This window comes from Vidua chalybeata, chromosome 6, assembly GCF_026979565.1.
Source record: "Vidua chalybeata isolate OUT-0048 chromosome 6, bVidCha1 merged haplotype, whole genome shotgun sequence".
Lineage (NCBI taxonomy): Eukaryota > Metazoa > Chordata > Aves > Passeriformes > Viduidae > Vidua > Vidua chalybeata.
In genome coordinates this window covers 49755020-49781350 of record NC_071535.1, presented here as the reverse complement: position 1 = coordinate 49781350, position 26331 = coordinate 49755020, and the positions used below count along the sequence as shown (strand labels likewise).

The 26331-nt window shown below is 39.5% G+C and overlaps 2 protein-coding genes across 3 annotated transcripts in view; both read right to left on the bottom strand.

The window, feature by feature from the left end:
• Nucleotides 1-1766: 1766 nt before the first annotated feature.
• RPS13 (ribosomal protein S13) lies at nucleotides 1767-6191 on the bottom strand. The gene is made up of 6 exons (XM_053945006.1): nucleotides 6087-6191; nucleotides 5759-5807; nucleotides 4035-4113; nucleotides 2965-3134; nucleotides 2517-2617; nucleotides 1767-1844 (listed from the first exon to the last, which is right to left on the bottom strand). Exons 1-6 carry the CDS (start codon nucleotides 6107-6109, stop codon nucleotides 1811-1813), a joined length of 456 nt encoding a protein of 151 aa, XP_053800981.1. The 5' UTR covers nucleotides 6110-6191; the 3' UTR covers nucleotides 1767-1810.
• A 99-nt stretch (nucleotides 6192-6290) lies between these two features.
• PIK3C2A (phosphatidylinositol-4-phosphate 3-kinase catalytic subunit type 2 alpha) overlaps nucleotides 6291-26331 on the bottom strand; it is a 49191-nt gene continuing 29150 nt past the window's right edge. For both annotated transcript variants that reach the window (XM_053945004.1, XM_053945005.1), the window contains exons 13-33: nucleotides 25680-25847; nucleotides 23344-23452; nucleotides 22460-22602; nucleotides 21644-21832; nucleotides 21085-21178; nucleotides 20738-20832; nucleotides 20218-20398; nucleotides 19570-19674; nucleotides 18497-18589; nucleotides 18121-18250; nucleotides 16501-16637; nucleotides 15621-15790; nucleotides 15197-15353; nucleotides 14666-14775; nucleotides 13293-13500; nucleotides 11400-11524; nucleotides 10871-10988; nucleotides 10697-10778; nucleotides 10160-10269; nucleotides 9801-9926; nucleotides 6291-9277 (exon numbers count right to left, since the gene is read on the bottom strand). In XM_053945004.1, coding sequence (XP_053800979.1) covers nucleotides 9095-9277; nucleotides 9801-9926; nucleotides 10160-10269; nucleotides 10697-10778; nucleotides 10871-10988; nucleotides 11400-11524; nucleotides 13293-13500; nucleotides 14666-14775; nucleotides 15197-15353; nucleotides 15621-15790; nucleotides 16501-16637; nucleotides 18121-18250; nucleotides 18497-18589; nucleotides 19570-19674; nucleotides 20218-20398; nucleotides 20738-20832; nucleotides 21085-21178; nucleotides 21644-21832; nucleotides 22460-22602; nucleotides 23344-23452; nucleotides 25680-25847 — 2833 coding nt within the window. In that variant the 3' untranslated portion in view covers nucleotides 6291-9094. The remainder of the gene's footprint in view (nucleotides 9278-9800; nucleotides 9927-10159; nucleotides 10270-10696; nucleotides 10779-10870; nucleotides 10989-11399; nucleotides 11525-13292; nucleotides 13501-14665; nucleotides 14776-15196; nucleotides 15354-15620; nucleotides 15791-16500; nucleotides 16638-18120; nucleotides 18251-18496; nucleotides 18590-19569; nucleotides 19675-20217; nucleotides 20399-20737; nucleotides 20833-21084; nucleotides 21179-21643; nucleotides 21833-22459; nucleotides 22603-23343; nucleotides 23453-25679; nucleotides 25848-26331) is intronic.

Sequence of the window (26331 nt, the reverse complement as noted above, 5' to 3'; positions counted from 1 at the left end):
TTTTTCAGTCTGGAGAAGAGGCTGTGTGCAAACCTCACAGCAGCCTTCCAGTACTGAAGGGGGGCCTCCAAGGAAGCTGGAGAGGTATACTTTGTCAGGAGCTGTAGTGATAGGACAAGGAGTAATGGGTCCAAACAGAGAGGGGGAGTTTAGGTTAGGTATTAGGAGCAAATTCTTTGCTGTGAGAGTGGTGAGGCACTGGAACAGGCTCCCTAGGGAGGTTTTGGCTGCCCCATCCCTGGAAGTGTTCAAGACCAGATTGGATGGGGCTCTGAGATGTCCCTGCCCAAGGCAGGGGTTTAGAACTGGGTAATCTTTAATGTCCCTCTTAACACAGGCCATTCTGATTTTATGATTAATCCTACTGAGGACAATTTATCTAAAATAATGTGTATAATTTATAGGAAGTACAGAATCTTTAGCAACATAAGCAGTAGAACTCTGAGCATAACAGTACAACTGCAACACCATTACCATTCCTCAACAAGAGATATGGTGTGCATCTCTTCCTCCATCCTCAGGAAAGCACCTTCAGATCCAGTAAGTTCCAACAAGCTCCAAAAGCCGCAGGAGCAGCTGGCAGGTCCGAAATCCTTCCCGTTCCGCGGCCGGGAGCGGCGGCCCCGCAGGCGGCGCTGCTCGGCCCGCGGAACTGCAGAGCTCCCGGCTCCGAGCGCCGCCTGCCGGCCGCTTTCCAGATTGGCACACAGCGATCCGGCAGGGGAGCAAAGAGAGCCAGCGTCCCGAGCTGCTGGGATGGAGGAGGGACTTCAACCAGGCAGCAGCACTTGGGAGAGCAACTGGAACGCTACACTTGCCTCTCATGAGCGCACTTAAAACTGCTGTCCACTGTGGCAGGCACATTCTTCTCTCTCTCAAGATGTTTCATGGAAGAGCACAGAGAGAGGAAAGAGAAAACAATTTCTATTTCTGGTCCTTATTTTTCCCATGTATTTAGAGAATTGTTTACCTGAGGTAATTGCTTGATTGGATTCTAGTGAGGACTGTTTGAGCCTGATGGCAAATCAAATCCACCTGTGTCTGGACTCTCATGAGAGGGTCATGAGTTGTGAGTAAGTTAGATATGGTAGTTAGAAAAAGTAGGTATGCAGATTTAGTATCTCCTTTAAATAGTGTATTAATGTATTATAATATAGTTATAATAAAGAACTCATTCAGCCTTCTGAACTGGAGACAGACATCATCATTTCTTCCCACCGGGTTCACCTGCATTTACAATAGTCCACTTTTACCCAAATCTCAAAGATTACTCTTAAAATTACTTACAAATGACAGCAAGATAATGCCAGGAGCTGGCTGAGGTCTGCTTAAGCTCTCTGCATAAGCAACAACTCCACATGACCTGTGATGAGTTAATTAACCTCTCCAATTTTGTTTTAACCCCTTACCTCCTGCATAACCTCTTGTGCAATTTCTATATTTCTACATCTTTCTGCTGTCACTACTTTCTCCTCCAGTTCTGCAGGACACCAGAGGCACAGCTCCACATGAATAAAATGCATTTGCAGTGAATGAATAGGGGACTTCACTAACTTGAGGCTCTCGGGTAATAAAAACCCAAACCAGTTTAAGCACAGACACCAACATCCAGCTGGGGTACAACTGCAACAAGCATGACCCAGATTTCATACTGCAGGAGAGCAATACAGAAACCACAGCCACATGCCTGCTCCACCTGGAAAACATCCTGTTCCTAAAACAAGCAGAAGCTTCCAACACACCAACCATTTAGAGACAACACAAACTCAGGTAACGAAAATTTATTCTTTCAGTTAGTCACAGCCAGCTCTTATGCGACCAGGGCAGAAGCTGTCGATGATTCACTAAAAAGAGAGGAAAGAAAAGCGAAATGTATTAATTGCAGAGGCAGTTTTTCAAACTAGTTATCAAAAACAAAGCTTCCATTAAAAGTTTTAACTATCAGTTAACTACTACCAGCAGCTAAATCACTATTTAAAAATTTTTATGGCCTAAAACTTCACTCTTCCTTTTACAATAAAAATCCTAGGGTGACAGCACAAACCCATATATTTAAAAACCAGGCTAGCTGCCCTTGAGTCTCCTTAGATAAAAAAGGCTTTTCCTAATGTCTGTGGAAATTCTATGGTGGTTACCTCTCCTACAGAAAAGCTACAAGCTACTTTCCTTTTTATTACAGCTACGAAGCTCGAAGCTCACTAAGCTTTGAAAGTGATATGAATTATACAAGTACCTGAGAACCAAGACCACAGTTTAAAGTGTTATAAAAGTTGCCTGGTAGTGATTTCATTTGTTGGGACCATGATTTTTATCCAAGAGTTACAACAGTCATTTAACCCAAGTGTAAGTTTCATGGATTTTTTCAGTTGATTATTTATGAAAATACTTGTTCTCTGCTGCCTGGTGTGTGATACACACCTATCACAATGCACTCCTCACCCTCTGAATAACAGCCCCAGCACAGTTAACAAGATCTTGCGTATTCAGTGTCAAGAGGAATGCAGGAGAAGACTTACTACTTCCAGTTGGGTGGCAGCACTCTCTTGGTTTTGTAGTAGCGAGCCAACCGATGGATCCTGCTCTCAATCAGAATCAGGCGGAACTTGGCATCTTTGTCCTGGAAAACAAAGTTACATTACAACCCCAACATTACAACTACTTGGACTTCTCAATACAGAATTCAGATGAGTTTCAGTAAAGCAAATAATCTACAGCTACTGCTAAAAACTTCACATTTCCATTACCAAAGCTTCAGTATAAGTCAGAAGAGGACCAGTAATACACAGTTTAAACACTGCTTTTAAAATCCTTTTTAAGGACCATTGTCCTTGATCAAAATGCCTCTCCAGCTTCAGGAGTTTACTCAAAGGGGGGCTAACATCACACAAAGAGTCTTTGTTTTGTCAAGCTGTACACGAACTACTGTGTAATTTAAAATCACAGACATTGAGTTATCTAATTCACCTTTCTGTTTCTCTCAAGATGCTTGCGAACAGCAACTGCTTTCTTGATCAAGTGATAAAGATCCTCTGGGAGGTCTGGGGCCAGTCCCTTAGATTTCAGGATTCTCAGAATCTTGTTGCCAGTAACAAAGCGAACTTGGGCAACACCGTGGGAATCCCTCAGGATCACACCTGAAACAAACATGTACATCTTACAATAAAAAGAAGAAACATACACCAACAACCTTGTGAAACTGACCTTACAGTTACAAGCTATCAAAAAAAAAAAAATTATCTTCTCCAAGTTAAAAGCCTTTCTAGTGGCAACTGAAGAAATAGCAGACAATAAGTGAGCAAAATACAACTTACAGAACTGAAACACTTTGTCTGGGAAACTTTAAAGACAACTGACTCCCCCATCATGCTTAGGGAGGTAACATATGAGGTGCTCACCTTTTCCAATAATACTGGAAAATTTTCAACAGGACTCATTAAAGCAACATATTCAATCATTCTATGGATCCCTCTAAAAGGAATTAATACAGCTTTCAGGATTACAATAATTAAAGTAATTTACACAGCACCTACTTACACTGCACACATAGCTCATGACCTGTGTCATGCAAATGCTTCAGCTCAGGAAGGGTTCAAACCTCAGAACCAGTCCACGGTGCAGCTGCAGTGCCTGGCTCAGTAAAACCCATAGGGCTGAAGGTATTGGAAAATTTCCTCCAGGAAACTGGGCACACCAAACTTCCCTAGAACACCTATTAGTGGCCATTCCTAAGGATAAGATGAAACAGTCTTCCACTTGAAAAAAAAACAAACCAAAAAAAAAAAAACCACTGCCTCACTAAATATGCTCCCTGCAAGAACAACACACAATATGTCCCAGTGTTGGACAGTGTTGCTGATCCTTGTGGCAGGATATTATCCTAGGACTCTCTGTGGTATCCACAGTAAACACAGGTACACCAGAAATGCTGTGTTCTCTTAGCACCTTATTTAATATAGGTTGAAGGAACAATTACAATATTACAGTCAGAAAAAATGTGGGTTTGTCTCCATACAGGAGTGGTTTATAATCCTTACCAATTTGAGAGGGAGTCAGGCCTTTTTTAGCCAACTTGTAGATCTGTTCCTTTACATCATCAGAAGTAAGTTTCAGCCACTAAAGAAAATTAGAAAAAAAAAAGCCAAGCTATTTAACAACTGCTTAATACAGAGGCAAGCTACAGGAAAAGTTTTAATAAATAATAGAAAGAGATGCTTTGTAATGCTTGAAAAAACACTCAAGAATTGAAATTGCACTTTTAATGATAAAGAAAATTTTCAGCATATAATAAACCCATAGTGCTAGTGAAATGTCAGTGGGGAAGGCAGAGGTAAAAATGAGAGTCTCCATTTAAAAAACTCCATAAAACCTCCAACCCCATAAAGCCTCCAACCGCTTTATCATCATTTCACTTTAACTGCCACACCAGAAGCACAAATCCAATGTTACAGACAAAAAAAAAAAAAAAAAAATCACTGTCCTTGGGAAGGAATTGTTCACCTAGGTCGTTTGATAAATACAAAATTGAGACCCATTTAGCCACCTCTCAGTAAAGTACCTACAGAGGTAAGTGAAAAATCAGACTTGAAGTACACTAATTAATTAAAAAATGAAATTAACCTACCAAGATAGGACTGTGCCTTTTCTATTAATTTCATGTTAAAGAGTACAGATAAAACCACTGCTTCCATGATTACTAATGAGAAAACAACACCAACAAGCTATGTTATCCTGACTTGCCATGAGCTACAGAAGCGCCTGGGGTTTTTTTTTACTTTTCAGTCCTGTCACAGTATGAAACAGAAAAGCACAACAAAAATAACATGGAAGTGCTCTAAAGATCACAATTTAAGACAAAATATAAATAAAAATAAGTAAAAAAAAATCCCCACAGGATTTTTAAAAAACCAATATAGCATTTGATCATCCTAACAGTTATTGAACTGTTTAACCATCAGTAGGACTTTAAGCAGCTTCTTATTACCTTACTCTTAATTGTATCTATTTAATTTCAGATTTTGTGTTTATTTTCTCATTTCACTGTTTTTTACTCCATGGTTTTCCACATGCAACACAAATTGTTCTTTCTGCCAACAAAGAGATCCTCCAAGAAATAATCTTGCAAAGGAGGACAGAGACAGCCTTTTTAAGTGGAAGTACCCTTCCTTAGAAAGAAATAAGAGCACACCAGAATTACCTCTTTTAGTGCCCTGACCAACAAATTGGTTGTATTTTTGAAGGCAATCTATTTATACCACAACTGCAAACTCGAGTGTAAAAACAATGATTTAATCTCCAGGAATTACCAGCCTACAGACTCGAAGTATCTGAAGAAATACTTAAATAGAAGAGGAAAAGAAACTTCTTTGCCAAACGAACCATCTGGCTAGGAAAAGACACTTGCTTCCTCAGTATACTAAGGATCATCTCAGAACCACCGAATTTTTAGGGTTGAGGGCTTCTGGAGATCATCTAATCCAACCCCTCCCCAGGGCAGGGTCACCTAGAACAAATTATAAAGGAGCGCACCCAGGTGGGTTTTGAACACTTCCACAGAGGGAGACGCCGCGATCTCTCCAGGAAGCCTGCACCATCACATGCCAAGGAAGCATTTACACAGGCCACAATTTGAAAGTGATAACGCAAAACACTCCAGATCTCGTTTTGTTTCCCTCCATGGGCACCGCGAGCTGCGCTGTGGGTCCCAGAGCGCGCACGGGGCGGGGAAGGCTCTGGGGAAGGTTCTGGGGAAGGTACTCACCGTGGGCACGCTGCGCCTGTAGGGCAAGGCCGACTGGGACAGGCCCTTTCTGCGGGAAGAAGCACATCAGACACTCAGCGCCCGAGCTGACGGACTCGACCCCTCGGCCGCGGCCCGAGCCTTCGCCACCCCGCCGCCATGTCCACACGGCCGGCCGCCTCCCTCGCCATCCTCACACGCGCCGGAGCGCTCCCGCAGCATCCCTCCCGCCCCCGGCCCGGTTCGCGGTGCCTCCCGGCCCCCCTGAGCAGCGCCGGGCCGCCCCCCGGGCACGGCCCCGGCCCGGCCTGCCCCCCGGGCGCGGCCCCGGCCCGGCCTCGCCTCTCACCCCGGAGCGTGCATGCGACCCATGATGGCGGCAGAGCAGAGAGCGGGCAGAAGGAGCGGCCCCGCCTGCGCGCTTCCGCAGGAAGCGCCGGTCCCGCCCCAGCCCCGCCCGCGGCAGCCAATCAACGGCGCCTGGAACGCGAAGCGCGCGGCCCCTCAGCCGCCCCCCCCCCCGCCTCTTTCCATCACAGAGCTGGCCACGCGTTGGGTTTTATTCCAGAATAGTGTTTAATGTACGTACAGGAGAGTTACAGAGTCACAGCGAACGCGCCCGACACGGGGCCATATTGTACATCTTTATTATCGTTTAATTAAAGTATTTGGTTCTCAAGACACGCAGACGGATGGAGGCGCCCTGCTCTCGCTGCCCTCCGGCCCCCTCAGGGAGCGCCCGGCAAGCGGGGACACGGCGGGCCCCGGGGAAGCCCCGGCCTTAAGGCGGGTGACGGGGTGTTCTACGCAACCCTACAGTTGTAAAATAAAAAAAAAAGAGCGTTTACCAAAGATCTCACATGTGTCCAGAGACAGGCAGCTGTCGTAAAAAGTTCAGTGCAAAGTTGGAGGTTAGTAGAGGAAGAAGTCCTAGCGCAAGCTGCTGCTCTTGGATACCAACACAAGGTCTAGAGGGACAATTACACTTCTGGCTGCAGGTCAAACGGTGCATAAAAGATTTTTTTTTCTTTTCATTAAACAAGATATATAAAGCTGTTAAAACTACATTTTCAAGCTACTTAGCATACTGGTAAATTCCATCCCAATCAAATATTTCCCTCTTTCACATCCATCTTGTTTTTTCTATGTAGCACGGTAAAATTCTTATTGCAACAATCAGTTTTTTTGTAATTGAGAACAGTGCAAAGAGGTGCAAACTTGGTGCTGGTCCTCTACATGCGAGGAGAGGCCAAGGCCAGATCCCATAGACAACATAAAATCCATGACCATAAAAAGCTCCAGCCAGTGACGATTTTGAAACGGAAGGGAAAGGCACAAAATGAGTTAAGCTATGAAGAAGATTAAATCAGAAGTCAGGACATGTGCTAACAATAATACAGTACTATACTTTTTTTTTCAGTCCAGACAACTGTTAAAACTGCAAATAATTTTTAAACGATCTTAGTTTAATTGTATTTTGTGCTGTAAGACACTGTGCTTTAATAGCAAACTGCAAAAAAGGCAGTCCATATTGCTTTCATCTTATTTCACAATGGAAAGTTTCACAAAAACAGTAGTCTAATTTCCTGTGTTTTAAGTGACTTGTGATTCTAATGATGGAATGGAGTAAGTCTCAAAAGCATCAAGTGAGCAGGAAATATATCTAGTTAGTTATATAGTTTATTATTTACAGGCTATATACTAAATGAAAAATATGCAAAGGAAGCCTACTACAACTGGGATTTGTTAGTGCCCATTAGTATTGGCCCAGTTTCTAACATTCAAGGTATCATTAGCTTTTTAATTGCAATAATTCCTATGAAATTGGACCGTGAATCGTTTAGGCACCAGGAGATTCAAGTTTACTTCTCTCTTCTGTATTGAAGGGAGATTGGTCAGTAGCAGGGGAAGGAAAACTGGGTTATGGTTTTTAGTGTTGGGTAGATAGAAGGTTTTCCCTGTATTGTGTCCTCATTTGTAGTTGCATATTTCACTTTAAAAGTTTGGTTCACGATTTTGTACTAAAGAAGTGTGCAACTTTAGAGCTTTGTTTACATAGAACATGAACATCCTAAATCCCAAATAAGGTGAACAAAAAGATGGCACCTGTAGTGCAGAAAGGCCTAATTAAGTAACCAGTGGTATTAATGGGAGATAGCGACATTTGCACTCCGCTGTCATATTCAAATCTAATGTTCCTTGGAATGAAGAATTTTAGTGGGAGTAGTTATTACTGGGAGAGAGAAACAGTGTTGCTGGGAACTGCTAAAGGAAAAATAAAAACCAGCCAAGTTCCTCTCTCAAAGCTGTTGATATGAACTAATTTCTGGCCTGCAATCATCCAGCAGTGGTGCTTTCCAACTAGAGGCCACCCTTTCCCTGGAAGCACAGATGTAAATGCCACTTTGGATTAGTGTTTGAATCTGTTCCACACTTAATCACTGCAGTATTGAAAAGTTCTAGAAATTACAACAAAAATCCCCACTGAGAAGCTGGGTACATTTGTGATGGTACCATGTTCAGCCAGTCTTCATTCAATTTTTGGAGACCATGGGTAGAAGATGGAGTAGAAAAAAAACTTATTTAAGTTGAACAAGTTGTGTAGATCAGTATAAGTGATGCTATTTGTAAATAACACATCCTGGGAAAAGGCTTCCAGTAGGACCTGCAAGGTATCAAATATAAGAATGTTCCCCCTTTATAAGGAGCTGAAAGTTAATATGTATACATATTTAAATACCAGAAATGAGGTAAAAGAGAAGCATTTGCATTATAAGGCACCATTATTTACAACTTCCACTATTGGCACTCACTCCAGTAAGTCTCAGAGAAGCATGAATCTGGAATTAAATGTTGTTAAGGAATTTTTCCAGCCCTTCAACCTTCATTTCTACAGGTGTGCGTGCAGACAAATTTTACCTGTTGCCGTTTCTGTGATGTCTCAGTAGTGGGAATGTAATCCTAAAATATGCAATTTCTTTGATGTTCTCCAGCATTGTGTCATGGATGACACAACAGCGGCAACAAATTAAAAGCAAAAATGCACTGCATCCACGGGCCTAATGATTGAGTTCAACCAACCAGCATGGTCAAACTGCTCATCTCACTTTCACTGATGGTTTAAAAACCCCTTCCTTTACCCACAACTCTTAAATGTTTACAAACGATGCTTTGATAACATCACATGGGTATAAACCAGTTTTTTTTGCAATCCTCCAAATTAGGCTACCTGAACATTGGTCCAATGTATCTGTTGAAATGGAGAGTCTCTTGTTTTAGGATGTACAGGTTATCTTCAAGTAGGAAGATAACCTGCACAAAGCACAAGTGAATACAACTGTTCTGGTCTTACTGAGTTCACAGATAGGGTACAGCAGTCAGTCTATACCAGTTAACAGTCTCCTTGCTCAAGTTGAAGTCCTTCAGTGGGAGTGTAATTCCACCTAGGAAGAAGTTCTCACGTAACGATTCTGCACTCAGCACACTTAACTGTAGCTCCCTCTGTTTCAGAGTCTCCATGCTGTATCCGCTGTACACGAGCTAGGAGGTGAGAAGTCAAGAATTTTCTGGTTAGCCAAAAGAAATTATCTAGACTGCCCTTTCTTCTGCCTGCCCAGCCACTGACAGATGTCTCAACTACACACTGTGACCATTCAGCACATCCCTTTCTTACACAACGGGCTGAAGGACATCCCTGTTTTATTTTGGGCTCCCAATGTTAACTGTTTAAAATAAGTGAAGTCCTATTTACACACCAAGACTTCTGAATTCATTTTTCTCCACATCATGAGTCAGTGAATCCAGGGCAGGGGGAGTTTTAGTTTAAGATTCCTTACCTTCTCCCCATCACTCCTCACACTCAGTCTGAGAAATTTCTGCTTCCTTGTAATAGCACTCTGACCCACTAAGATGCTTTATATTTAAACAGGGCACAAGGTTTTTGGAAACAGTTCCTTTTCCACTTACACATATTCACATTTTTTTTTAGACAATATTTTAATTACTGCTTAGAATAAGAGATTATAGTAAGCTATAGGAAGTTATCACATAAATTTTAACTTGCCATTTCATTGAAAGTGGGGTTTCTTGTCTTCCGGGAGATTTTGGTTTTGCGTTTGGATGTTTTGTGCGTGTCTGGAAGCAAATAGGTTTTCACATAGGGATTTGGATCTGCACCATCTTCTGTAACCTTCAGCCAAAGAAACAAGACAAGATAGAAAACTAATTAGTGCATAACTGCATATTTATTTTCAAGTGTGCAGACTTTGCAATCAAGCTAATCAAAAGCAGCAGTTAATTAAGCAAGTAGTTGGAAAATTTAGAAGAAAAGAGAGAGTTTCACCATTCCTGCATCAATCTAAGTCAAGATGGTAATTGAGAAAATGGAAAGTTTTTGGTAGTGAGTGCAGTATCTCCACTTACCAGGTCTTTGATGTGCATCACCATGACAAATAGAGTGCTATTTCGATAGGATATGGATAGCTTCACTTCTCCTCCCACATTGCCTGAGGTAGGACTTGATGGATTTGTATCTGAAATAACAGACAATTATTTCTTCTGTGATACTGGTACATTTTCATCACTACTACACTGACTTATCACATATGAGAAAAAATACAAGCCTTAGACCAAGTTCAATTCCTGATTTTATTTCTAGCTCTCTAACAGGGGAAAAGCTACAAGCTTTAAAGGTTTTTGCATTCTCTTGCAAGAACCAGCTTGGAGGTTTGGAGTGAAAACCTGAATATTTCAGTCAAGACATAAACAAGCCCAAATGATCACACACATTTTTGCAATTTTTGGTATATATATCTGCTTGAAATTGTATGTAGGCACACTTGAAAAGACAGAGATGCAGTTTTCAATGAGAGAAAACTCCAGGTAAGTAAAAAAAACATTTCAAAGATTCACACTGTAAATGTGTCATACTATATCATCCAATTCACAAACATCCCTTACCTGCAGGTCTGGCTATTCCATCTATTCCTTCCACTTTGTCATCACGAAGTAATGGATGGAAAAAAGTATAAACAAGATCACACTAAATTTGGAAGAAATGTTATATGTTAGTTTAAGTGTTAAAAAGTGCCAAAACTTGGAAACTTGCATTTGATTTAAATTATGTGTACTCACTTCTGCCACCTCTGGGGAGCTGTTCATAAGGCTCTGTATGTAGCTGTTGAGCTCCACTTTTCTTTTGGCTGCTACATCTTTGATATGTGTTCTTCCCAGAACCATCTTATTAGGAAAGCTAGATGAGAAGAACAACACAGAGTTTTCAATTACTTTATCAGAAGCACATACAGTAGGATTCCATTGTCATTTCCATCCTGAAGTGCTGACATCTGTTGTTTTTTTGTTTTTTTTATTACCAATCCAGAGTGGAAACACAGCATGCCAATAGCTATGACACTCCAGAAAGGCAAGGAAATACTTATAGGTGTATTATTCTATGTGATATGATACACAGATCACAACACTGAGATGCTCCTCTGGATCTCCTCCTTAAAACTGAGAGACAACTGTTTTCTCCCTTAATTGCCAACTTTGAGGTCTAGTTTGCCCCTCAGCAGTTGTGTCCATTTCAAGCTATTTCTTCCTCCACCCAGCTGGGAGCAGTTTTGTTGCTTTGGTAATAGTGATGAGCAAGTTAGGAACATACCCTGGTAACTTCCAAAGCGGAAAGAGAATGCCAAGTTTGTTGTGGAGCTCCTGGAACTCATCAAATGTTCGGAAGACAAATGTTGGCTCAACTTGTCCTTCTCTCAAAACTCTCACTACATAGATCTGCCCAAAACACAAAAATAAAAGTACTTGATATAAAAACATTAAAAATAACTTAACAATATAATTTTCTTCACAATCAACTCTTTCTCCTATAGTAATCCTTCTCCCGAATACATATCCCATTATTATATCCCTTATTCCAACACTGGCATTTCATAGTAGAGTTAGAATTATAAGTAGCCCTTAATGCAAAGTAACATCACATGCTCTTCCCATAAGGTAGATCCAAAGCTGACGGATGGATGAGCTATGCACACTCTCCCTTTGAAGCCTCATTGATGTTCATACCAGGTATATAAAATGTTAACACTGGTGCAGGATTACACTGAGACATGGATCTGTGGCACCAGAACTACCACAGAACCTTTCAGGTATATTTTTTTCAATTTAATTCCCTCCTGATTCTAAAGGATTCCACTTTTATAGTGATAATTTGGTGGGAGGATGCAAGTGCACTGCATTATACAAAAATAATTTTTCAAAGTATTGTGAGTACAGTCGCAGGATACATTCACATTATTCAAGGGAAATGAAGTTTGAGAGCTGCACAGAAAATTCAGTTCAGCGTCCTCATTTTATGGGTAGAAGAGTTATACTTTTAACATATAATTTAACTTTAAAAATCTAGACAGAATCTAGACCATCCTAACAGTTTCCTGGAAGAAGTGAGGCTGTTTTGGCTTAGGCCAGGATACTCAAATACATTTATTATACAGTGATTCAGTACAAAGCTCTTCACTTCCAGCATTAGTCAGATTTGTTCTACCTTCCCTTGCTGTGTCTTACCAGATTAAGACACTTACAGCAAATACAGCTTGGAAAGAGATGTACATTTACATCTATCAATATAGCTCACATTATAAAAAAGTTCAGGTCAATATAACTTGAGCTGATTACTCCAGCCCAGCAAATACCAGTAGAGAAATAAAACAACTAAAAAATTTTGCAGAAGGTTGCACATCTGCATAGGAATACAAACATTAAGTCTCAAAGTGTAAACCAGGTCTATTAAAATCCTGAGGGCAAATTGCAATGGTTGGTGTCTCTAGTAAGGCTAAGAGTGTAACCACATTAGTACAGGAAACAATGCTTTTACCTAGGAGGAACAAATCAAACTTTAACAGAAGGACAGACCAACACCAGAGTGTCTGATGTTACAACTCCTACTCAGGAAGGAGCCATTTTACAGAAGGCAGCTATATAAAAGCCCATCAACATGACTCAAATTTCTGTATTTTAAAATAATCTCCACCAACACTACTTCTGCCCTTTCTACTTCCTTCTACATGCTTTTCGAGATGTTTTTTTCATTTTGAAGGATATTATGGGATGCTAGAATGCCAGTCTGTACTCTAGCAGTGCTGTTGCTGGTTTACCCTGGCCAGCAGCTCAGCACCCACACAGCTACTTGATCACTCCCACCCCCTCACCAGTGGGACAGAGAGGACAACAAGAGCAAGAGTGAGAAGATCCATGGGCTGAGATAAAGACACTTCTGGGGAGGGAAGGTGATGCAAGGCAATCACCACAGCCCACAGGCAGATCAGATCCATGCTCAGCCAGTTCCCAAACGGCCACCTTGGAAGACAACCCTCTCCCATCTCCTGCTTTCTTCCTCTATGCCTGCTTTTTATTGCTGACAGTGACATTATACGCTGTGGAATATCCCTCTGGCCAGTTTTGGTCAGCTGGCCCTGTCCCTTCCCTGTGTCTTGGAAGAAAATACATCATTATCCTCCCTGAGTGGAAACAGCTCCTACACACTTACATAGTGTTTATCTGGGTTGTATCTCTTCTGATATGTAAATACAGACACTTGTTTGATTCGGCCGTCTTGTTTGAGAGAATAGGTTTTAGCAGAAAACGACAGGATGGGCTCATCATTAGAAGGCAGACCTGAGAAACGCAGCTGAGCCAAGTTGTGAATGAAGAAATTGAACTTTGTGGCAACACTCCCCAGACTGGATTCGATCAGCCTAGAAAAAGAAACACACAAAAGTGGTTCTGTCAATGCATCAGACTCAAGCTGAAGAAAATTAAACCCTACTTCTTACTGACAAAGAAAAGGTTTTGACCTATATAAATAGTATCATATCAACATTTAATAGAAGATTCAGCATCCAAATTTGGAATAGGTTTTTAGTGAAGCCATGAAGGCTTTCTAGACATGCATCCAAGTCTGGACCCCTGGCAAGACATGGACCTGTTGGAGCAGGTCCAGAGGAGGGTCACAGAAATTATCAGAAGGATGAACACCTCTCCTGTGAGAAAAGTCTGAGAGAATGGGGATTGCTCAGAATGGAAAAGGCTCTGAGGAGATCTTATTGTGGCCTTTCATGGGGAGGCCATTCCTACTTAAAGGGAACTTATAGAAAAGATGGGGACAAACTTTTTAGCAGCACCTGCTGCGAGAGGATAAGGGATAAAATGTACAAGGATAGATTCAGATTAGATATAAGAAACAGAGTGGTGGAACACCAGAACAGGTTGCTCAGAGAGGCTGTAGGTATCAGAACACATCTCTGAGGAAGTTCATCTAGTTGTGGATGTCCCTGCTCATTGCAGGGGGATTGGTCTTAGATGGCCTTTAGAGGTCCCTTCCTACCTAAAGTTTTCTATGTTTCTAAGTTGCATGTACGCCGCTGCAGTTTTCCACGTGTGTCTGAAGTGAAGTACAGTAACACTTTTCTAGCATGTAGCAACTTCTCAGTTACACTGTATGCACTCCTCCACTTAGCCTGGGGCATCATCCAGCCCTCCCTCCCCGGTGTGCAAAAGCACTTCTCCAAGAGAGAACTTCTTTGCAATGCTTTCCATCACATACTCTGCTATTTAATAATTTCAGATGTATTCAAAATGTAAGTGTTAAACAGCCAGACAGAATTATTTACTCTCAGCACTTTAAACCAGTTTTTCACACAAGGTCACCCCTAAAATCTGCAAGGTACTTTAGCACAAGCATTACTCTTACATGGAAGTGATCTTACTTCTGTAGGTAACTGATCTTTTATGATTGTACAGTGTAACTGTTCAACTTGTACAGACACGTTTGTGACCATACCTAGTACATTTTTTCCTAACAGAAATCTCCCATTAAGAGGATGATACTAGGAGATATTTTAGTTTTCCCTTATCCAGTACCTCGTAAAGAAAATGGTGGCTTCTGCATCTGTTGTTTGGGGCTGGAGAGCATCCTGGACATACTTCAAGTCCTGAACTCCACTTAGTTCTGGTAACCCAGAAGAAAGCATCTACAAGAAATTGAAATTTAGTTTTAATGCAATAAACCAAATATGATTTTATACTGAAATTATTAAGACTTAAACCCTCAAATTCATTTACAGCTGTACTAATTTGCCTAATACTAACAGCAATAGACACCAATTACTTATAATCAGCAGTTATTAGCAACTTCTGCTGAATTAAAAGCAGCTAAGAACTCTTTGCAGTGCAATTTGTGGTGGTATATTAGTTTTAAATTTTCAAGAAAGAGGTAAGCAGTAAAAAAGCTTAAAATATTCCAGATGAAGCTTTCCCAAAAAGTAGATCATATGTTTCTGGCTTTTAAAAAAAGCCTGCATTATAAATTTCTGCAGCATAAAAAGCATAGTTTTTAATACAACCCAGCATGACAGATCTATCAAGTTTCAATTGAATGTGAAAAATTATTACCAATGAAAGTAGGTTAAGGAAGAGGCTGGCATGTTTCCTTATCAAGTTGTAAGCTTGGCAACAGAGATCCACGAACAGCTGAAAGCGAATTGTGGGTTTTTCCCCACCATTAATGACATAAGCCATATCTGATGTCAGCACAAAAGGAGCTCGATCCCTGTTCAAAAAGCACAGAATTCACGAGTTCATCATAAGGTCTCTTCATTGTCATGTGCTTCCTTGCTGTCCTCCATCCCCACCCTGAGGTCATGATATTAAATATTCCATTAATGCCATTTCACAAGCTTGGGTTGGGTTCCTCTCCCAAGTGCTGGCCCAGGTTACACAGCACATTCACACAGTACTGGATCTATAGCAGATCTCCCAGAGCAACACTTGGAAAGAAAAGCACTTCATTCTCTATATTGCTTAGGTAAGAAAATACCTTTTAAAGCTACCAAACATTTGTGCATGTCCCAAAAACTTTCCAAAGTCAATATGGAACATATGCCCAGTGTTCCGGAGCATTATGTTATCATTGTGGCGGTCACAGATTCCCAGGACGTAAGTGGCTACACAGCATCCTGCACAAGAGTAGATGAAGTTTTCTGAAGCCTGGGAGGGAGAGAAAAGAAGTGAATTGAGACCAAATATCAGAGGAAAAACATAATTAATGTATTCAACAGTCGATTTCGATGCGTGCAAAATCCAATCCAGGCAAAAAAACAGACCCTAGATTTGCTTTTTTTTTCCCCTAAATAGTGTTCTTCAAACAGTTAGCTTTGCCAAAATCTCTTGACATCCCACTTTCCAGCAAAAATGTTATTTTGTTTTTTACATAAATCAAAGAGAAAAGAGGAGTTGAAGACATATCACAAAACAATGTTAGCAAAGAAAAAGGTACAAGACTTGTATTTCCAATGTATTGTAATGGCATTATAGCCCAAAGAAACATTTTAATTTTTGAATCTCGTGTACAAGAAGAGGCCACTGCTCCTAAATTACAATTAAGAGCACCCACTATTCCCCTGTCTTAAATTTAAAGTAAATTTTTTCTATATCCAATAAAAACTCTTGATGAGAATCCTGAGAATCCATCTGGCTCCTTTTTATAGAGGGGGATTTTAATTTGCTCTTTTTCAAATATAGAAAAAAAATTAAGTTTCTTAAATACACAAACCAAAAATTTCAATGGAAGACCTGGAATATGAATTTCATTCTTTCCTCAGATTATATTTAGCCCTTTTAAAAGATCTTAAAAAAACAAAAGAAAACAAAACAAAAACAACAACAACAACAAAAAAAAACCAGTGCTGAAAAGTTACCTTTTCATACTCCTCCTCTGTAGGATTATACTTCCGCAACCATTCAGCCAGAGGCTTGTCCTTAAAAGAACCTGTCACTCCATATTCCACTTGAATTTTCCTAAGTGTATCTGAAGCAGGAACAAGCTCTACCATGCCTTGATATAGAATAAAATAAAGTGTATTTAGCCTTCTCCTTATGTTATGCTGCATTTTTATTATTCATTCCTAACAATGATGAATCTTACAGCCTTAGACCAACCTCCTTAAAAACCTGGTCAGGTGTAAAAAGAACTCTATTAGTCCCCTAAGCAATTCAACTTCCATTTCCACTTTCCATTTCTATATTACAAAGTAAACCATGAAACAAGTAGCAATCCAACTTAGCTTACTTTATTACAACTAGTTACAGTTGCTAGAATGCACACTTAAGTTAAACTCTGAATAGTTAGTTTCTACCACATAAACTTCTTTTACTCTAAATTGGGCAAAGTACTTTGATGCTGACAATTCCCACACACTAACAGTGAATTAATCTAGTAATTTTATCTGCTGTCAAGTGTTGAGACAGACTAGACAGTGGGCTTTATACGTGGCCTTACTTTGGAGATATAATTTGCTAAAAATATTTGTACAGCTAAATCATAAAAGAAAAACATTTAGTTGATTAATAGAATTTTACTTCTATTTTGGCAAGAGCTAATAAAGGTACATGTGTAATTTACATCCATTTGACTTTTCCCCTTCAATCTTTCGAGCACTTTAAGGACACTAATATTAGCAGCAAAAAGAAAAAGCTACATAAATCAAGTCACCATTCAGAGTAGGAGGAAAAGCCATCTGTTTCTCTAAAAAGCCTGTCTTACATAAATAGAAGCTTTTTGCTTAGTTTTGCCAAACTAAATGTCCATCTTTTCCATGTATTTAAGAGTTTTGGTCATGCTGTTCATCCAACTGAAGAAAAATTTCAGTTATTGTTTATCCTCTTAAATATCTTTGGGTTCTATTGGCTAGCTCTAGAGAATTAGCTAAAACTAGTAAAAAGCATGTTCAAGGTGCAGTACTTGCACTCACAAGTACTTGCACTCAGAGTTCTGTGACCTACTTTCAAACCCCAGAGACAGCTTCATATTGCCAAGGAACTTTCACCAGAATATGACACAAATTCTGGAGGACAGTGTGTGTGCATGTCAAGGGCTGGTTCAAATTTTTCTTCTTTTTGCACATTTCAGTACCAGAATGATACTCCCTGACTCAACTGCAGCAGATTCCAAATACTTTGGCATTTTGGTTTGCATTGGAATACTTTCACCATAATTAAACTTTCAGAATAAGGATTGCTGTAGCAACATTATTTTCCTGTGTTGCAGTAAGAGCATGAAGAGCAACCTTGATTTTTATCACTGTATTTGTTTGTCCCACTGTTCACTTACAACAGAACACTCAAGAGAAGAAACACATTTGGATGCCACTCAGACATCAGGAAATTCAGAACAATCTAACTTATTATATTCTCAAGTACTGAAGTTCCTTGCAGCGGAACTGTTCCCTGGCACCTTCTGCCCAGAGGTTTTTCACTATCAGTGTAACAAGAAACTGAAGAGGGGGAGCAAAGATTAAAGGCAGCATCTGGTTTAGCACCTCGGTCTTTTCCTGTTGAGAGACACTTGAAGATAACCATCCTTAGATCCAGTCCCTCCTGCAGCCAGATCTTATCCATGATCTTAATCATTTGTAAAGCCAACATATCTTGTCTCAGATCTTCTCCAACCTTAAATTGAAAAAAAAAAGAAGTTAACCAGTGACACAGTAAACTTCAAAGAGGAACAGACTACAATTAAACTTTCACATATGGTAATTTTTATGTTTTATGGCCTGTTAACATATTGCTTTCTAGATACAAAGGAACAAACTCATGGAATAACTAAGCTTATTGGTTTATGCTAAAATTAATTGATACCAATGAAACAGTGATTATTATTCAACTTCTTTTTTCCAAAACATATGTAAGGCCTACCTTAAACATCACATTAATTTCTTCTCCCAGTGGGTCTGCATTTATCAGTGCAACTTTCAGTGGTACTGCATTGGAGCTGAAGAAAGAACAGGCCTGCAAGTAGATTTAGTGTCAATGGTCAAAAAGGACTATTCCTGCTAGCCCAGAAAACAAAACATTCTGACAACAAGCAGGTTTGGCACACAATGTGTCTATTCAGACTTTGAACATTTCAGTTGTGGTGAATACACGCTTCCTTTGAATAACAAGCCCTTTGGCTGTTATTTGTTGAATTATTGCACAAAAGCCAACAGTGCTGCACAGTGATGTTTCAAACATTCTGAAGGGAAGAGAGAATAAAACATTAATAAATATTTTATCAGCAACTTTTTCTTGAAACCTAGAGGATGTATTAAAAATGTGTATTTGTGTGTTTCACAATATCTTCTCATTTATCTGCTTTCAAGTCACTGCCTATGATTTAATTGTTACAGTAGAGAAGGAAAGTGAGATGAGCTGTCTCTCAAACACAGGATTAGTTCAAGCGTTAAGAAACCTTTAGGTTTCCAGTCATGCATGATGATATAATCAAGATTGTGGTTGAGCAGATATTGTCAAACCGTGCTTCTTCTACATTACTACTTTCTGGACCTTCACAATAAAATAAAGCTACTGCCTCCCTCCCCTGGACACAATCAGTATCAGGTAGTTTCACGCATTTCACAGTATTTACTCACTGCTTGAACTTTATATTCTTGGTCAATTTCCTCTTTTGATTACTAAAGCACACAGGACTCATTCATGCACTTTCAAGATTGCTGGTCTCAGGAGACAGGGTCTGATGATGTAGTAAGTTATTACAGATATATGTATATATTTTTTAACACAATTGCCCTTGGTTTTACACTGTATTTGCACACATTTTATCTTTGCTCACTGAATTTTGCTGCCTTATTCCATCAGTATATTTGATTAAACCACATCTCCACAGCATAAAGAGCTTTCAAGCACTTGAAGTGTTTTTTTTCATTTGTAAAAGCTTTACCTAGATGTAATTTTTACAGAAGGGTCTTGAAACCCTTAATGTGCAGTACCTTAATATTTAACTCTTTTGCCACAAGACTGGGATTGAGAGGCAAACGGCATTTGTTCTTCAAGAAAAATAACTGCACACGCTCCATGCCGTTTTGCAAAGCAACCTGCAGACAAAAAGAAAATTCAGCTGACATTTTCCTACAAATGCATCTGAAGCATCTACAGAAAACTTCTGGACAAAGTTACCTGAAGGCACTATTTTAACTTCGCAATGTCAAAGGAATGCTAGAAACTACAGCTGCTGGCTAAGCTATGAAAAATACCTAAGCCTAACAATGTAACACTCATCACACATATTTGTGGGGGTTTTTTTGACTGAACCAGATGACAGCATCCCACTCCATCAAACTCTAAGTTCTTTCATCAGCACAAAAACAGATATCCCATTGTTTTGCACTATGAGATCATTCTTCAGCAGTAATAGGTTTAAATTCATTTCCAGTTGATCATACACAGAAACTATACCTTCTTGCCCTATCACCTCACCACCATATGTTTCAGGTGACAAACTTGACAAAAGTATCAACTTCATTAAACTTTGCAGAGCAACAGGTTCATAAAACTTCCTACACATTTACATAACATTTTGAATTTAGACTAAAAAGACAATTAAGTGGATTAGTTTAGAATTAAAAACATATACACACCTGCCTAGCAGATCCACTCGTTTGCTTTACTCTTTCTGCTACCATTCCAAAGAGCTGCACTAGCCTGGTCTGCTTCTCCAGCTCTTCTCTCAGCCTTTTTCCACAGACTGAAAGAAAAGCTCCAAGAATTTGCTCATACCTTACACCAAACTTTGTATCATACAGTGTATCCTTAAGAAGCCTGAAATAAAAGATGTAAGTTAAATTTTCCTATGGAAAATACAGCAAACAATGCAATATTAAGACATTAAAATAATTTAGTGAATCAGTACTACATATGCCTGAAGCTACTGATATACAGACTAGAAAAGACAAGAAATTTGTGCTTTGTAGAGGCACTATCTGTTCTTTCACTAAAACAAAACCAAACCAACAACTAGGATCTACATTCTGTATAATCACCATTCATCACAGTCATTGTTATGTTATTGAATGATGATGTTAAGAAGGATTTTTTTATCTGAAATATTAATCTTGTGGCACACACATTACACAAGCAATGGAACAAAGAAACCCTTACCAGTACAGGTAGTGTGCAATCCGAATGCTTCCCACTGCCCGAGCCAAAAGAAATTTCACAAGAGCACTGTCAAGGTAGGTTTCATACTTTAATGCCTAAATACAATGGAAATTACATAAATCAGGTCTGCATTTAATTCTTCATGAAGATATATTCTGTGACTAATGCACAGACAGAGTTACCATAAATACTTTCGATGGTCACAAAGTGATTATTCAAATTGTTTCACCTACTGTGCATTACAGTTAGAGGCACACAGCTGCATTTCTGCTACTAGTCAGAAGCAATCCCTTTGGGTTTTCAAGAGCCAGAAAAATTCAAACCTCTGTGTAGGCAGAAAGTCTTACCTGTACAAACTGAGGGAGGAAATCTGTTAACTCATCATCACTCAATGTCTCTATCCAGTTCACAGCTGTATTTCGTACTTCCTGATCAGCAAACCTAGAAAGTCACCACAAATCCATATCAAGTTTTCTTTGTTCATGTAGGATTTTTTTCTTATTCTTTTTTTTGAGATCAGTTAGATAGAACAGCAACCATATAAAGTCTTTAAAAGCTCAATAAGGGACCTACAAGGCCCTTCATCACATAAGATGCAACCGCATGTGCATGTTTAGGACAAGCACACTCAAAACATCTCAAAACTCTGGCTGTATAAACTCCTGTCCTGTTGCATGTTAAACTTCAGAACCCTAACCACAGTTGCTGTGCTTTCACTACATGACTTGGTTAAGCCTACATCAATAAAGTAAGCATGGGGTTCTTTAAAATTTTAAAAACATTTAACTTTTTCTGCAAGAAATTCTGCAGTATTTTCCCACAGAACACCATTCCAGGATCTTCTACCAAAGAAGAGTAATTTAATGCTGAACAAAACACAAGAGAGTCTATTTGCAGTTTTCTTACTTTGAATCAAGTAGTTCCAGTGCAGCTAAGGGTGTTAAAGGAGGCCAGCTCTGAAGTAATGAATATATTTCTGGGAGACTTGCCCAGTCCCAGTGAGGGGCACTAACCAGTATTTTTGGTAGGCTATTAGGATGGCTATGACAATAATGTCTCTTCTCCCACAAAAATTCTTTATCTTCTTTTGACAGCCTGCAGACAAGAGCATTTCAGTTTATAATGCACATGACAAACCATCACCTGAATAGCCCCAGTGCCACTGATTCTTGTATTCAGACAGATAATTTAACACATAGAATGGAATGACATTGAAATTACTCTTTCCTCCATAAAAGTCAAAACAAGAAGCCAAATAAAGCCTCAAACATTAAGGAAACATTTGTTCAAATTTATAATTTGGGCAGGACAAAATTAAGTTTCAGTATAATCTGAAATAAACAAAAAACATCAATGTTTGTTTGATGCAGGTGAGTAGGAAAGGCTGCCAGAAAAGCTCCCATGGCACATGAACAGCCACTGCAGGAACTCCCTGGAGCTGAGAACCTGAGCCAAGCAGGAACAGGTGACTGTAACAGGCAGGCAAAGGGGCAGCAGTCTTGTAGCAAGAAACTAATAGCACCAGCCAAAGAAAACAGAAGGAAATGCATTAAGTCAGTACCATGATTTCACCTGCTTAATTCAATCTCTTGTTTAAGTCTCTACAGTTCTTCAAGATACATTTAAAAAAATTTAGAGAAACTTAAGAATATATAAGCATTCCATGCCCTAGCTACAAATTGTCACATGCAAAAAGAGCTCAGCTGGAAGAGATGGACATACCCAATGGTGCTATCCTTGGAGAGAATGGCAAGGAGACGTTCTCTCAATGGTTTTTCTAATGTTTCTACAGAATGATGCACAGTAGTCTTTGCAGCTTGAGGAATTTTATATTCAATATCAAAAGCATGGGATGGGAAGTCAATCTGAAAAAAAAAAAAAAAAGATGACGCAAGTCCTTAAGTAGAGAAAGCTCACCCTTCCAGCAATCTCAGATGTTTGGGTATCTGAACTCTTTAGTTCTACAAGTGCAACAGTCCCCATACACTGTTTGCTGAGTATTTTTTTCCATCTCATATCTTCTACATGGCTACAGCTCCTAAATGTACAGCTGTGTTATTGCACAATGCAGTGGCTGGAGCACTCCTCAGAAGAGAAGTGAGAATGCTTAGAGCAAAGATAATCACAGAGCTGTTCAAACCCACACTAGTGGTTTCCACCCAGCCACCCACTCAGGCCATGTTTTGGGACTGCTGAGCCATGCCTAGTAAGGCACCTTCTCTTTGGAGAGAAAATTGAATTGAGAAAGAGAGGTGCTTATGTTCTGTAAAGGAGCTGGAATTGCTACTGCTTGTGTCTAGACAACTCCCATCTCAGCACACATTTCTAAGGATTGCTTTCAAAAACATTCTCTCCCAGTATTGACAGCATGTCATGCCAAAGCACTTCTGATTTCTCTTACTTCCAGACAGTTATTCAATAACAGATTTGTAGACACTTCCAGGAGCTTCCCGTTCTTTGCCCTTACAGTTTAGTAATCACTATTCTATAATGACTTTCAAATATTACTTAGCAGTACTTTCCCTCTCCCCAAAACATTCACCTAATATGACTTACAAATCACAACATTCAAACAAAGCACAGAGTAAAACAGAACTATGTATAACCTGCAGTACTATTCTTTCCATATTTCCTTTCTTACTGGCCATCCCTGATACATGATGTGGATGTGACGAGGTCCACAGTTGCAACAGTTTCGTCCCACAAGTTAAAAATCTGAGAAAAGAGCATGTACAGGTTATTAGTATCACAGTCTGATTACTTCACCAAGATATTAGTTGTCAAATTAATTTACTGATTTTCACTGGCTGTTGTCTGTTCTTTAAGTGCTTTAAAGGGATGCACACAACTTTTAGGTGGAAAAGGCAAAGGAAAAACTTGAGTGTTGATTTAGTTGACACAGATAAATTGGTGCTCCCTGTTCTTTAAATCAGAAAAGAAATACTTTTGCCTCTCAGAAAAAAACTGAACACACACACACACACACACACACACACTCTTCTTAGCTTCTAGAAAAAAGGCCCAGGCATAGGAATCTTACAGGCATCACCATTTGCTTGGACTTCTCACATTACCAGATTCTGCAAGGGCATATCAAATGACATTTGCACTTGCCAGTGTATTCCCAACATGAATACCATTTCCAGCTGTAGTAGGGCACAACTGAAGACACTTCATCAATCAATTAAGTGCTGAATGTTAGGTAAAGAAAACTTCCATCACTCTTTTGAAATCAAAATGTCACTCAAAAGACTGCTTGAAGGCCAAGCCTTAAGTATATTTTGAAAGACATTTTACAGTTTATAAGTATTTCAAATAAAGAGCAGGTTGTTATATGTGAACATTGATTAACTAGGAGCTTGTCATGCCAATAAAGATTACCAAATCGTGCCACTAAAGCACAGCTGAACAGCTTATTCTTTTTAATAATTCTCCATTTAATACAGTTGCCACAGCCTTCTGTCTCATCCACAAGTAATGATGACTTAAGCCACTCCACATGCACTTCAGCAGAAGGAATTTTAACTTGGTCATGGATTCTCTTCCAGAACACATACATGACCAGTTTTGTTCTCCCTATATTTCAGTTTGTTTCAAGTTGTAGCTCCTGCCCGCCATTGATGCTATTTTCAACCGTAACTGGAGTATTTGACTAGCAGCTTTAATTACCTAGGTCTGGATTTAATTTATGTGGACTGCAAGTGGGTTAGACCACTAAGCATCTCTACAGCTCCTACATACAGGCCACTCAGCAAGCTCTGGGACAGCACACACCATTGTAGTGCTCTGCATGAACAGAAAACACAGTTTTTGCCCCAAACTAACACCTGTGAGAACACCATGAAGACTAGATAAATTTGCAATTCAAATCAAAAACTGTATTTTCAAACACTGTGAAATGTGGTATTTAGATAGGAGACTGAAATGCAGCATTTAAACAGAAGGTTGAAATAAGCATCGTTTATGAAAAGAAATCCAGGATTTGGTGGAGACTGAAAGCAGCTGTAGGCCACCTTTGTAATGCAGGAAATCCTAAACCCTCAAGATGTTGGAATCATCAACAGACAAAAGAGAAAGCAGAACAAGTGAAGTCAAATCCAGAACCAGAGGACGCAAAGCACACAAAACAGCCACAAGCAACACACAGCAGTAACTGTCCAGGAAAGATCTGGCTGCCTTTCTGCAGCCTTGCTTGACAATTTAAACTCCCAGTAAGACCTAGAACTCAGCAGCACACTTAAATAGGAAACCTTAAGCATGAATGCAGAAGCTGTTTCACAGTGGTGTGATCGCTTCTGCACCATGATGTCTAATTTGAGCATTGTGGGTCAAGCCTACTGGTTAACGTCTCACTGAGTAGCTGCCCCAGTGATAAGTGTTTTGGAATGAGCTTCGTAATCAAACTTGGAAGAATAAAGCAACTTGAACCAATCCAGAAACACTCAGCTTAGGGAACTTACAGCAGGATTTTCATTCTTAGGGAAAAACATGTAACAGTATCCAGCAGCTGTATTTGCAGGAAAGCCAGTTCACACCAGAAATATGCCTCAAGTTTAACACACTGGCTAATTATCCCTTTATTTTAATTGTTTTAAATAAACCCAGCTCTGAATCAAAAGGAATAATTTTAGAATATTCTGGGCTATAATAATACAATATAATATATAATAATACAATATAATATAATAACAATATTCAACTTCCTCCAGCAGTGAAGTTTTATCAGCCAGTTAGATGGAAATCCTACAACACAATACCACATTTTGTCCTCTATTTAAAGAAATGTATTTTTTCTGTATCAGTACAGTTTACAACTCTTATCTTTATCATGGCCTACTATATTCAATATCAGAGAGGCAATATACCTATAGTTATAGGTGTGGAGGAAGCTCTACACAGAGCAAATCATATTGATCATCTTACCCATGTTTTGGATACTTACCGTCTAAAATCAAATAGAGGTAGAGAAACCTGACCCAAATTTTCTGGGCGCTTTCTCTGCTTATTTGAGTCAGGAGAACTCCCACTACTTTGATTTAGGATTCCAAACAAAGTCAGACGTAGGACTGATTCCAAAGGCAACTGTGAAATCTGGATGGGGAAAATTATTCTATAAAATAAAAGTATTAAAAATAAGTCAGTTAGAAAAAAGGCAGCAGTTAGTAAGTTACAGGCTTATCCATATAATCCATTTATGCCTCTTGCCTTCAAAAAGTCAATTAACATTGAAGAACAAGTGTTAAATATCCATGCAATCATATTTCACTCTACCTCATCTCCCACACCAATGGTTTGTAAAACCTGCTAAATTACACTTCTGCACTATAGTGAGATTTGGAACAACCCTTTTAATCTCTGTCTATTAAATCACATTCCTTGCACAGAATTGACTGTCCAGCATAACCAGTTTTCCCACTCCACTCACTAGGAAGGGCACACAGAATGTTCCATGTTAGCCACCTCCTAATTTTTCAGATTGAAAGGGTCAGCTGACAATAGTTTCCCATCCAAATGCAAGAATCTATTAAGAACTACTGGAAGTTAAATTCTAAATGGTACAAAACCTATAAAGCAAGCAGCTGAAGAGTATACAC